The 14236-nt window shown below is 35.3% G+C and overlaps 1 protein-coding gene across 1 annotated transcript in view; it reads right to left on the bottom strand.

Moving 5' to 3' along the window:
- Positions 1-11469: 11469 nt before the first annotated feature.
- The window catches only part of LOC134675716 (lachesin-like), an 85789-nt gene continuing 83022 nt past the window's right edge, over positions 11470-14236 (bottom strand). Inside the window, exon 9 of the mRNA XM_063534028.1 lies at positions 11470-11990. Within this exon, the coding sequence (XP_063390098.1) occupies positions 11644-11990 (347 nt within the window). The 3' untranslated portion in view covers positions 11470-11643. The remainder of the gene's footprint in view (positions 11991-14236) is intronic.

Here is a 14236-nt window from a genome sequence, read left to right as displayed (position 1 = left end):
ATCATTTTCTTATCCTTATTTTAAAGGTCACGTCACGCCAAAAGCGTCATGTCAACAATGGTTAGACAGGTTAGACTCGTTATGTGTTATGCCAACAACTGAAGGAAACCGAGATTTAATATAACGAACTCACTGACTCGATATTTCTCCATCGTCTGTCAAATAGACGAGACAATAAATGTTTATTGTCATCGAATTACTCAAGTAAAGAAACGGTATAAAGAGAAAAGAATGGAGCGTGTGGAAGGGGCCACGACAAAGGCGATCCTTCTTCGGAATTCGGACCACCAGCCGTGACGGCGCTTACATTAAGGTTATCGTCATCCGCCAAACTGAATACAAAGACTGGCCCGGGAAGAGCCCTGTGATTCATGTGACCGACTTGCTCTATTATCATACCGTAATTCTGTATTGAGAGAATACGACACGGAAACTCGTCGACTTAACGACTTTTCACAATACACTGAGCCGCTGGATAAAGGCCGCTCAGCCGCTAACTATTTCTGGCCTCGCTCGGACTTCAGACAGACGATTTGAAATTTCTTGAAATAGTAGAAAAAAAAATCTTATCTCATTTAAAATCTTGAAATTACTTGAAAGGCAAATGATGTTCTGAAAACAAAAGATTCGCTTACATAAATGTGTTTGCACGGGTGTTTTATTCACATTAATAATGAACCAGACATTGATTCATCTTCTTTCCGTAAATATAAGTAGATACTTATCGGTGCGAGCATTCTTTTTGAGCCCTTCGGGAATTGCCGGGCGCGTAACAGGTAGATTGTTAGACTAATACATCCATTGATCAAGAGATGGGTTTAGAATACACTTAATAGTACGTATCAATAATTTCGTACTCGTAAGTTTAAAATTAAAAAAATTAACCTTTTCGCCGACGAAAAGGTTAAAGGCCAGCTCTACGGTCGGGTCGCCAAAAGCGTCCATCCTGCCTATAGGCAAATAGGTGACATTCGAATGGCAACTGCAACTGTATTACTACTACGGTCTTGACGTGGGTGCTGTCACTGTCGAATACGTTCAATGTAGGTTAAGTTAAAAACACAAACTTAGACATACAAACGCTAACTAAAGAAAGGCATGATTTTAGTTAATGTATGTTTTAAAGAGTAAATTACGAGTGACAATTTATTAACTATTATTAGAATCTTTAAACAATTAAGTATATTAATGCTTCACTAAAATTTGAGGTTTTTACATTTACATTTTATTATTATTAAATTTGACAGTTGCAGCACCCGCGTCAAGGCCGCAGCCAGTAATGTCTCAATAGTAATGTAGCTGCAATTGCCACCCGAACGTTACTTTATTACCTGCTTACTTATTTAACCCTCTACGACTGATAATATGCGGTCTATCAGACACGCCAAATAATTTATTTGTTTATATGTCCGCGTACGGGTCGATATATCTCTGTCTCGATCGTTACCTTCCTCAAACGACTCGCGGCATCGGAGAGTGATGCCCGAGCGGCAACGTGGTGCTTGCACCGGAAGATATGAGCTGTGGGTGTCCCACAGACGTGAGCACAGCAATAAGACCTGGGTCTGACAGACCTCACCTCATAAAAATATGTACTTTGTTCATAGTAATTATGGTGTCTGTCAGACGTCACCTCACAAAAATATGAATGTTTCTATAGTGTCTGAGAGACCGCACCACATAAATAATTATATTTTACATGGCTGATCGAGGAAAATCCATTAAAATAAGTACTAACTTACGGACTGATTAGTGCCTTATTTTGTCTTTAGATTTTCATTGTTTTTTTAGGTATAAATACAATGTTCAAAAGAAGGAAAATTATTTAAGTTACTTGAAGTTGTTGATTGTTAAGATTTTTTTAATTTTTTTGCTAGCCTAAGTACAAATTGTAAGAAACTGTGATGTCATTATAGTTTGTTATATATTTTTTATGTATTACATTTTAAACTTATTTTACAATTAAATGAAATAAAATTTTATAATTGAATTTATTAAATTATAAATGGAATGATCGTTATATAAGACAATAGTTAACATTTTTCCATTAGATTATTTTTAATGAATTATCGAAAATAACGTCTGATATACACCACATCAGTAGCATCTCTCTAAAAAATTCACCACAGTTGCAGAGGGTTAATTACTAGTTTGGAGCGATGAATGATGATGATGATGAACAAAACGAGTGATGACTCTAAGCCACTGCTGCTCACCATCCGTGGTCCCCATCAGGATATAGGATAATACAAATCCGAAGTCATGTTGCTGGGTATCGAGTTTTTTGAATGCACACTAAATATTCTACTTGTATTTGGTTATATTTTTATAAACACAACCAGTACCAGATTCAGAAAAGCGGTAAATATAAGCTAGATTCTACTTTATACGTTGGCTGAGTGATAAATCGTCCAACCGCAGCACTAGCAGTTAATCACTTGCAGCTGATTCGATGTCAATTATCATCAACTTCAGCCGCTGCGCTCCTGCTAACCGCGCCGCAAACTTTGCGCTGCATCCACTTTCAGCTTGAAATTCGACTCTGTTTAGGTTCGATGGGAATAAATTGGATTTTTACCCAACTGCAAAAGAGAGACGGAAGAAGGGAAACTATTTACTACTACTGTCGTGAAGCTTCGTGAGCTTCTGCCCTATTGGTGTATTGAAGAACGGTAGCGACCCAAATACCTACGTAAACTAGAAACTCCTCTTTTTTTGAAGTCGGTTAAAAACAGAGTTAACACAAGAGTCCAAAAGTAACGTGCGGGCGACGTACTTACCTATTATAAGAATAAGAATTATTTATTGAAAAAACCTTATTGCTAATGTTACATTATTATCAGACACAGTTTTTTTCTAATCTACAAGTACAAGATAAAAATGCCCGAATACAATCGTAAGCACCTACAGGCAATTCACCGCCGACAAATAAAACGACTCTAATAATACCTTTTTATGTTTAAATACGTTAAGAAATCCAGACTATGCCAAACAAAATTAAATTAATTTTCTACATTCTATTTAAGGCATTGAGAACATCCAACGTTATAAACGTTTTCCTTAAATTTGATAAAAATATCCACGAGTAAGACTTGTGTTTATTTATTCCACGTTCATGAATTAATAACAATTTGTCACGTCGTATGATTGATTTGCTAACTTAAGCGAACTTTTTAGCACTGATCTATGAAAGCACCGGCTTTAACGTAAAACGTAACGTATAAGACTACCTATTATACCGTATAGGTTATATTGGTGGAAAGGTGGAATTTTAACCACCAGCCATACTCTGCGTAGTAACCTTATATGTCATACTGAACAACTTTTATTATGGGACTAATGCAGAAACTGCAAAAAAAAATTTGGCTGTCTCATAGCATGCAGCGGCATGACATCAGCCGAAATTTAAGAAAAAGTCAAGTTTTCGCGATTTATCGCAGTATAAAAGTTTCTTTGATGTTTTCACTCTACATATTAGTGCAATAAGAATATTAATTTTAATTGTTTATTTAGTACCAAAGTTAAAACAGCTAGCAAAATACAGATGTGTGCATGATTATTTTCCAACGTATTTTCACATGAAAACGTGAACGAACGTGTTTTGCTATTTCAGTCAGTCTCGGTACAAAAAGGTTGACTGAAGTTTCCGAGAAAATACTATGGAATACAATTATCCACTACATCTGTACTGCGACACCAACCAGCACTTAATGTAGGTATAAGAACCATGAATGTGAAGCAAGAAGTAACAAATGCCTTGACGCATGATCGCAATCAAATTGTTAAGAGCTTCTTAAATGGGCGAACATAAAATTGGGAAGCGTGCTCTTTTATAATACTGCTGTTATAAATAACTCCTGGGATTGAGTGAGAGACTGACATATTTCACAGTTCTTGGAAGCAACTTCCGGAATATTGATCAGCTGAATCTCTCATACCGCAGCGCCAGCTGCGCACTGAAAATTACTTTCAGATAAATCTGTTCAACTTGTTTCAGATGTTATGTACTCACACATAAAATACGTTCGGACGGAGATAATCAGGAACCAGTAAGAGGTCTTTTTAATTTCTTCTCAAGAGCCACGCCGAATTTGCAGATTCCAATGACGATTTATGAAGTCAGTCAAAGTGTTCATAATTAAAAATATCTTATTTTTAACTAAACATATCCTATTCCTTCCTAGAGGCAAATAATTAATCATTACTTAAACAAGCAGTTGATTAAGCAGTAGGAAGATATTAGATATTTTTTTACATTTCTATCCCTAAATGAATCAACGATGAAAATAAATAAACAAAACGTATGCTTGAAAATAATAATTGTCTCGTGAGGGGGAAAAATATGTTGTAACAAGTAGGTATCTAAAGTTCAATTTGCTCGGATGCTAAAACGCAGAATTAAGTATTTCAGTAGGTATTATATTAATAAAGTGCTGTAAAAAGTTAATAAAGCTGGTACCTATGAATGATCACGTTGTTCCGAAGACAATATCTCAGTAGGACGCGGAATAACTGTATTATCAAGTAGGCAGCGGCGCGTGGCCGCAGACATGAAATATTACACACTTACTGTACCTCGTAATATTGCGTTCTCGTGCAATATGAAAATTTATCGCTATGCGTGTCTAGGTCTAAGAAAAATGAGTTTAACATGATACTTATTTGATTTTGATCGCTTATTTTGAAACAAATCTGTAAAATTATAAATTCATAACATTCAGGGTATATCCCTGATGATAACCATTCCCTTCTGCCGCCACTCTATATGACCAAAGTGGGAATATATGGGAATAGTTACATGTTACATTCTCATTTAAGGTATCATTCCATTTCTAACCGCAGCTGCACTCCTAGTACTGAACGCGTCGCTGCCGCTGTCATTATCTTTTTCCATAGTAAAATTGACAGTAGTGCAGCTGTCGTTGGAAATGGAATGTAACCCTTATCGTCGGTAATCAAAACATAGAAAAAAAAAATGTTCAAGTTTAAAGAGCTTCGTGTCTATTTAAACCGCTATGAAACCGTATCAACACAAAAGGAAACTCAATAATGTGTTGCGAATACAGTAATACGATGTGAGGGAAAATCAGATCGGGCGGGGCATAGACTAGGAATCCTCTAGACCGAGTTTAGAGCAATTATTTCATGCAACCGATGATGCCAAAAATGCGGGGGTGCGCGGGACGAGGTGAGCAAAGTCCCGTGCCGTGATTGGTCCGTTCAAAGACACGGACGTCACACAAAGACACTTTCGACTCGAACATGGAGTAAAACTACCGTATGCGTGGCAGAGGGGGTAGCGCGACTATGCTCAGTCTGGAGGATGTTTTGTCTGTGGGGCGGGAACACCGGGCGGGAGATAATGCTCCCTCCGGGCGCGGCGGCGGCACGACCTCGGATTTGTCTTGCGTCCCGCGGTATTATGACGTACCGACGACTCTTAACCCTTTGTCTCACCCTTTGTTTTGAACATTTTAAATGTAAGTTGCGGTATTTTTAGGGTCGCTTTGCTAATGACTGGAAAATTAGGTAGTTAGTCGGGTTAATGTTGGTTAATGGAGATCATCAAACTTCGCGAATCTTTCAATAGTAATAAACGTTATGAGTTAATGCTCTACATACTTATTTAGCCACTATCTAACATAGGTAATAGCCGTCAAAACGTTCAATTTTCTTCTGGAGAGGTAAATATCGCTAATCCTCAAACGTTTGCTAAAAGCAATATTTGATATTTATCGAAAAGGACAACTTTACTCTTCAGGCTCAAAATGGACGTTCAGAAGATACCGCCACAAGAATACTTATTTCAACAGCTTCAGCACATTAGAAATTAGAAAGTTACAATATTTATTATAGGTTTTTGTCGAACACGAAGGGTATGGTGACATTATTTTTTCATTTCATGCCATTAACGTTTCAGATCAATTCTTTTTTTTATCAAAAATAACTTCAATACCAATAGGACAAAAGATATCATTATAATATATCTTCGTAGCTAAGGATAATTTCCCGTTATAATAGACACAAATCACCAATATCATTACCTTATAATATACCTATGTTATATAAAATAAAAATTTAAATATCGTTGAATTTCATTATATAAATAGGAACACAATTGCAATAGAGTTTGATTCAACTTATCGACCGAATCGATTTTCCCCTCGTGTCAAATCGTTTCAATCGCTTTCATTTGTGAAGGAAGGTAGAGAATTGTGAGGTTTAAAATTAAAAATATAAATCATCAGCAATAACATCGATTATATCGATTATACTTATGCCCCTTACAAATCTTATGGAGAATCGTAAAAAACAGTTTCATAGTCTCAATTTAAAATTTTCATTGCATATTTTAAGTTGTATTGTGATTGCTTTTTGACAGATATCACCCTACCCTTCGATTTCGAAAAAAAATACTATAACTGATCCACATCGATATTATTATTTATTTAGTAATTTAACGTTTTCTGGGGTGATTGATGATTTCGTATTTATCGCCTGTCGTGTCATGTGTCACACGATCACAGACGATAAAAGCGCGACCATCATATTACATTATGCCGATTATATTATTTTACAAACTCTACTTACCAATTTCTATAAAAATGGGTTTTATTTATGAATGAAACAATAACATCGGTAATAGAATCGGACCAAAAAAGTCTGCAGCGGATTGAATAGCCCACGCAGTGCAACTGCAAGTGTCATTTATACGTCATAATTTCATAGAAGTTTGACGTTTAAAATAACACTTTCACTGCGTGGGTTATCAAATCCGCTGCAGACTATTCTTGGTCTGACTCTAACAATATTATTTTGTAAACATCTATAGTACTTACCTATTTGTGTTTACGGTAAAAACGCCAGAGCCATTGCTACAAAGTATCAGGAGCTATAGAACTATGATGCATGCCAATCCTCCTCCTTGTGTCGTATTCCTCAATATTGAGGGCCGTTACCTCCCTTTTGCATCACTTTCTCTCTTATGATCTATCTCCATCTGTTTCTGTCTTTGGCAAGCCATGTGAACTGTGGAGTCAAGAGCGGTGCGCAGTGGCGGATTTCCCATAAGGCACAGTAGGCCCGGGCCTAGGGCGGCGAGATATTAGGGGCGGCAAATTGTGACAAAAAGTTCGCTGATGATAAAAAAAAATTACTCAAAATTAGGCCAGGCAACGAATTCTCACAAATAGGTACCTATAGAGGGAAATGCTTGAAACACAATTTTTGACTTTGTACCTAACTTTATTTGGACTATCTAGGAGGTGAAAATATCAAAAGTCCCCGGCCGTAGCCCTTGAGCCGTGGGAAGAGAGAAGTTTGAAGTCACATTTTTCAGTTTTTCGCTTATATCTCGGAAACTATGCGTTCTAACGACATGATCAATTGATCATTATACAAAATGAAAGTTGGTTAAATTTGCTACAAGCTACAATTTTTACGATAACTGGAGGGCCCTCCACACTTGTGCGCGAATCGCATTAAGTTGAAATTTGGCACACATATGTAAGTTTGTGACCCAAAGATGGACGTGTAACGTAAATAAATGAATTTTAAATATGGAGGCCATTTTTGGGTGGTAAATGAGATAATTTAAAAATAAAGTTTTTCAAACTATATCGTGTTACATATCAAATCAAAGAGCTCATTGTAAGAATCTCAAATATTTTTTTTATAATTTTAGGATAAATAGTTTAGCAGTTATTCAAGAAAATAGGCAAAAAAAAAATGTTTTCCTTATATTAATTTTTTTGATTTTTTGAATGTTTTTGTAGGTACATAAAAAGTCAGTGTTATTGGTAAAACTGTCACTTAAAATGAATAAATATTTGCTTATTTTTTTCGTAAAACCTATGTTCCTATGATCATGTCACAAGGACGTATAATTTCTGAGATATAATAAGCGAAAAACCGAAAAATGTGACATTTAAATCAAAGCCCCCCTATTTTTGATATGTTCACCTCCTATTAACGAGTCCAAAAAAGTTACTAAGTAATAAATGTGTCCCAACCATGCATTTCCCTCTATAATATATCTTTTCGTTGCCTGATTTAAATGTAGTCAATATGATGGGTGCTGATGCTGAGAAAGGGGCGGCTACAAGGCTTGGGGCCTAGGGCGGCAAAGACTGCAAATCCGCCACTGGCGGTGCGGATTTGGTCAAACCAACAACGTATTGGACTGCGTCCGCCGTCCAAGCCTTTGCCAGTCACAAAAAGCTTTTCGAGGTTGCCACCATTTTGTTGCAGTTGCAATAAAAACTACAATTTTGCGCCCCCCCCCCCTAAACCCCCTCATAAGTAAACGTTAGTACCCGTTCACCCGTTGCCGCCGTTTTTTGAGGGATTGCTTGTGAATTACTTGTTTCAGTTAGAGTTAGACCAAGATAACTCAGCAACGATTTTGATAGCACACATAGTGTAAGTGAAGAAAAGTAGAATTTTGACGTTTATAATAACACTTGCACTGCGTGTGCTATTGAAACCGTTGCAGACTTATCTTGTTCTAACTCTATTCTTTTTACGACTTATCAATGAACACTCATCGATTAGGTATATTTTTATTTTAAAAGATCATAAAATGATATCAACATCTTAAAGTTAACACTGATAAATAGATTCGCATTCATAATGTCATTGGTTTAACATGATATTTGTATATTAGTTACGAGTAAGTACAATAATGATTGTCAAAATTTATTGTCATTAGAATAAAATTAAACGGTAATTGTCATTATGACTATTTTACAAGCGAAACATGTTTTATGTTTATTATTAGAGCTTATTGTATTAAATAGAATGTACAGTAAATTATTAATGCCATAAAGCTGTTTGTTTGTGAAGTTGGTACTTCATCATACATTTTGCAAGATATGCATTTGATATCAAGTCAGATGAGATAAGTAATTCCTAATGTAAATATTGTTTTCACCATGAGTAGCAATATTTCTTGGTTACAATGAGATATTTTATGTAGGTCACCCTTGTTGAATTGCAAGAAAAATATACCTACCTAACAATGTTTTTCGTTTTTATCGGATCTTAAAATAGATTTATTGTTTCCCACTCAGCTTATCATGATTAGGCTAAAATATGGAACTAACGAAACTTATTATACCAATTAAAAAAACAACCGGATGTGCAGCATTTTTATACCTCTCGCGTCGATTAAAGGATGACGCACGTTAGACCGGGCCGTGTACGGACCGGAGCTTACGGCGCTTACTTTTCTATGACATAACAGGCGATCACGTGAGGCTTGCCGTAGAAAACGATGCGCCGGCCCGGACACGGCCCAGTCTAACGTGAGTCATCCTTAATGGTCCTTATGTTAGTTCATTTCAATAAAATATCGATTAGCTGTCAGGTAAATTGTTTGTAGACATATTTTGATTGAAATTTATTTACAGTTTTTATTATTCGGAGAACTAACAGCTGTCAATTGCACAATAATTATAATACAAGATTATATGTAAATAACATAGAGCCAATTATAGGTTCCCAACAGTATAGGTTAACAATTATGGGTTAACAAACAATTGGTGGTTAGCACTAAATTTCACAAGGTGTTACCAACTAATGTTCTATGAATACTTTTTATATACTTACTAAACTAGGAAGTTTTAGCATCTTAGTTTAATTAGATGTGTAATATTTAAGTAATAAAATGACGGTAAATATTTTTTTTTAATTAAGCCTAACAAAACGAGACATAAAAGAACAATATTCCATATCCAATATGGACCATCATTCAACGCAAGAGGTACCTATAAACACACACTTCTTAACACTTTCCCAGTCCGAATGCCCCCTAATATCCGTCATGAAGCTTTTTTTCAGGAGCCCGTGTTTCCACTATGGGTTCACAATTTCACAGTGAAAGCACAATTTATCGTGTGACTTTTTCACATCATTTTGTATGGAGACGGTAAACGTGTTAAAAATAAGCGACCCTCGACACAGATATTTAACTATTTATTAAGGTTATTGTAACGAGAATAGTTTACTTCACTCAATAAGTCACTTGTTTCCGGATTTAGATGGAGAATTTTCCTTATTAGTATTCAAAATCATTAAACAATCCATAAAATACTAAAATGTCGAAGGGTTTTTTTTTATTTCGTCATTCAAATTGTCCAAATTTATGCCTGTGCAGTTAGATATTTTTACGCAAAGTCGTCTTATTTATTTTTATTACGTGGTGAATGTGTAGGTAACTATATACTTACGACCTACTTTAGATGTGTGGTAAATATCGACGTTACGCTTATTTAGTTTTCCCTTATCAAAAGTTCATGTACACGCCTTCTATTTCTACAATAAATTCATCCTCATTAGTTATTTCTACATACTTTAAGAAGTCCAAAAGGAACTTCTCTTTCTACGATTATTAAACTTAGATGTATAAATTTGAATGAGCCGAATTTATATTTTAAATACACTATTCGGAAGACGTAAATTTATTATATTACTTTCAGATACTTTAGCTAACCTTTATTACTCCTTAATGAGTAACACAAATCTTATGAATCCTATTATCATGTAATCATAATAAAATATGTTTAACAATATAACTAATGTCATCTATTATAAAACTTTAATAACGGGGAGAACCAAACCATGAATAAATTTGTTTTTGTCCAATACTTTTATGCGTATAGGTACCTAATAATAAATATTGTACATGCAGAAGGCGGTGATCTTGGACACGGCGCGGATAGTACGTCGGTTCCTCTCTCTGCAGCCCTGACCACCGGTAGCTTGGGCCTTGCCCCGCTGCTGGCGGCACTCTAGGTTAGGTTTTTTATAATGTGTTTATATGTATTTTTTATTGTTTTGTAAGTGTTTTTATATTTTACTTTTATATTCATATTATAAAAACCCTAGCCTAAGAAAAATGATGAATAAAGAATATTGTACATATTCTACGTCACATTACAAAAAATACTCCGAGTGGTTCGATATCGATCTGTTAGTCCATTCAGCCGTACATAACCCAAAGATCGACTACATATATATTGTATTTAGTAACTACATTACACCTACGTACATATACATGCATGTTACGTTCGTTTAAACGAGTAAGTTGGTCTCTATACATCCTTATTCTACAGCTAAATATTGTCTTTATAATCGTATTGTCATACTCGTATTACGAAAATAGCGCTAATTATTATCATATTAACGGTTAACCTTATATTATTACAACATGAGTAATGTAACATTCACCACTTGCAGTCATTTCCAAATAAGATTTTAAAAACTTTAGATAAATTTATATTGTCGATTTACGAAATTATCACTTCCCTTTATATTAAAACATTGACTACTACTCAAAATGTGTTGTCAAACGTGTATAAAAACCTAACGTTTGACTGATATGACGTCTTAAATGATACATACACTTGCGAACATTATCATCAAAAATCCAGTATTAAGGAAATATTATAAAGGTAGAACAAAAATTCAACCTCGCATTATTTATTGTCTTCATTTACAATCAAGGCATTTAACATTAAGCCTGACCGATAACGTCTAAATAACGATGTTAATGGGCAAACATTCTAACAACCTCAAAATATGTAATACAAAATTCAACAGCCATATTTTATCACTATGCTGCTAAGGTAAAAATAATTATTTTTATACAAATAGTTTGATAAGTAGCGCAAGCGCGAGTGAGGGCTTCAAACGCGTGGTTTCGCTGTTGTACAGAACGTATGGAGGGCCGGAGGGACGAGCTTTCTTCCTCTCTGTCCTCTGCGCGTGTTCGTTGAGCGAGTTGTTGGGCGGAGCGTACGCGTTGGTGTTGTAGAAATTGATGGCGTTGCCGAGGTCCGCCTGGCGTATGTCGTCGACGATGACGTTCTGGTTCTTGTGGTGACGCTTGGGCTGCCGCGTCGTCGTGCTCGGGGATGTCGTCGGCGCTGGTGTTGTCGTTGTCGTCGTTGTTGTTGTCGTTGTTGTTGTAGTCGTACGCTGCGGCGTCTCTGTTGAAAATAGAAAGGTAGGTAATGTTAAAATATCTGTTTGTAAAATGCTCTGTTTAAAATGTAAAATGTGACGAAGAGGATCACCTCGGATCATGAGTTCCTACAAACAAAACTTCGACAACATTTAAAACATATTACGAAATCAAAATTTGTGTAGGTACTTTATATGTCAGAAACGGGTGACTAAATTAAAAAAAATATTTTTTTTTAATATAAAGACCTGTATTAATAGTTGTCGAAAGGCTTATCAAACGAGACGCAATATTTCATCGCTAATCCGTACTTGAAGTTTAGATAAGATACCGTAATTTATTTTCTCTACATTTTATTTTACTAAAATATAGACTTTAGAAATAAGAGTCAGTCAGCTATGCAATTGTCGGACGAACAGACAGACTATATAGTCAGCTGATTGACCATTATTACTAAAATCTATATTTTTTATTTAAAATAAAAATGTATAATAATAAATAATAAGCCCTGTCGAAAAATGTAATTTAATTTACGAAAGCTAAGTAGACCATACATCGTAGGCCTCTAAATGATGTTTTTATTACGAACTAAGAACCAGCTAGGGATCGCTAGGCTAACATATAGACATATAGTACGGCTCGAAGTCCGAATTTGAAAAAAAGAAACATGGGAACATTTCGGTCGAATGTTCGCCGATACTGAAGCAGTACTGTCACTCCGATGTTAGTCCAATGACTGAGTTTCAGGATTCGATTTATTTTGCTTATACTGAAAATACACTGAAAGAGTCAAGTGTTTTGTTATTCTTACACACAAATTAGGACTTGGTAACTATGTGTGACACCAGTCATCTTGTCGATTTGTAATGACAATTTTGTTTTTTGGTTTGGGTTTGGTTGGTTTTTTTTTGTATGAGTTTGACTGATTATATTATTTACCAAGGTAAACTTACAAGGTTAACCTTTTAACATTACCCACATCCGTACAATTTAAAATTAATATTTTTAGGGTTCCGTACCGAAACTGGGAAAGAAAAAACGTAACGCTTATAGGTTCTTTTTGTTGTCCGTCCGTCCGCTCGTCAGTCTGTCTGTCTGTCAAGACCCTTTATCTCGGGAACGCGTGGAGGTATCGAATTGTGAATTAAAACCATATATGTACTCAAGTCTACAGTCCCTTGAATCTGTGAAAAAAAACAAACTTCTAAGTTTAAATTAAAAAAAAGATACGGCCATACGGTTTATACCATAGATGATTCGCTTGCGCTTGACAGACAGCTTAAGTGTGCGAAAGGGAAGCCATCACGTATATGAACATCCCATAAGTGCGAAAGAGTCAGACTACCAATGAGAAAACGTAACCACTTTTGAGTTTGACGACGGCCGCGGACGGCCAAGAGCGTATCACGGTAATTTTCAAATTGAAAAATATACACGGATTAGGACGAAAAGTATTAAATAAAGTAATTCAGTGAAGATGGTGTCTTGTAGTGTGCCGGATTGCAGTGTCACAGGGCCAAATAATCCAAGTAAATACTCATTTCAGAGGATTTATGATATTCCGAGCGAAATTTTCATAGCGATATTTTGTCAAATTAACAGCGTAAAAAGTGTAAGAAGCCGGTTTATACAGTTCATTATAAGTTTTTCTTCCGTTCCGTGCTAATATTTTATCATATTAGTCAATAATTTAGAATATTTTGTGTAAAAACATAAACTGTTAGTTTACGCTAGGTGTTGACAAAATGTTCATATGACAGTATCGATAACTTGTCGGTATATTAATAGCTATATAATTATTTCTTCACAAGACATCATTAGGATATTATCTTTTATAACCGACTTCAAATAATAACGATTGTTATACTTTTTTGAAGGTGTTCATGTTTAGCGTGTCATGATAACTTCACTTTCCAACACAGTAAGAGTTACATTAAGATAAGTCTGCAACGATTTTTATGGCAAACGCAGTGCAAGTATTATTTATACGTCATAGTTAATGTCATAGAATTTTAGTGTTTAAAATAACACATTTGAAAAAGTAGTCGATAAAGCAATCAAACATCGACAGATTATTAATATGTTGTAACATGACATCACTATTTTTGATCTCACATAGACAATTTACGCACACACTTGCATTTCATTTTTGGTCACACTTTTGAAGATTGAGAGTTGTTCTTTGTCATATAATTCTTTGGTTTATACCACAAAAAACGTATGTTTCGACACTCTCAAGAGAATCAAAATTTATAGGGTACTTTCCGTTGA

Source organism: Cydia fagiglandana, chromosome 2, assembly GCF_963556715.1.
Source record: "Cydia fagiglandana chromosome 2, ilCydFagi1.1, whole genome shotgun sequence".
In the NCBI taxonomy this organism is placed as follows: Eukaryota; Metazoa; Arthropoda; class Insecta; order Lepidoptera; family Tortricidae; genus Cydia; species Cydia fagiglandana.
This window is presented reverse-complemented; position numbering and strand designations above follow the sequence as displayed.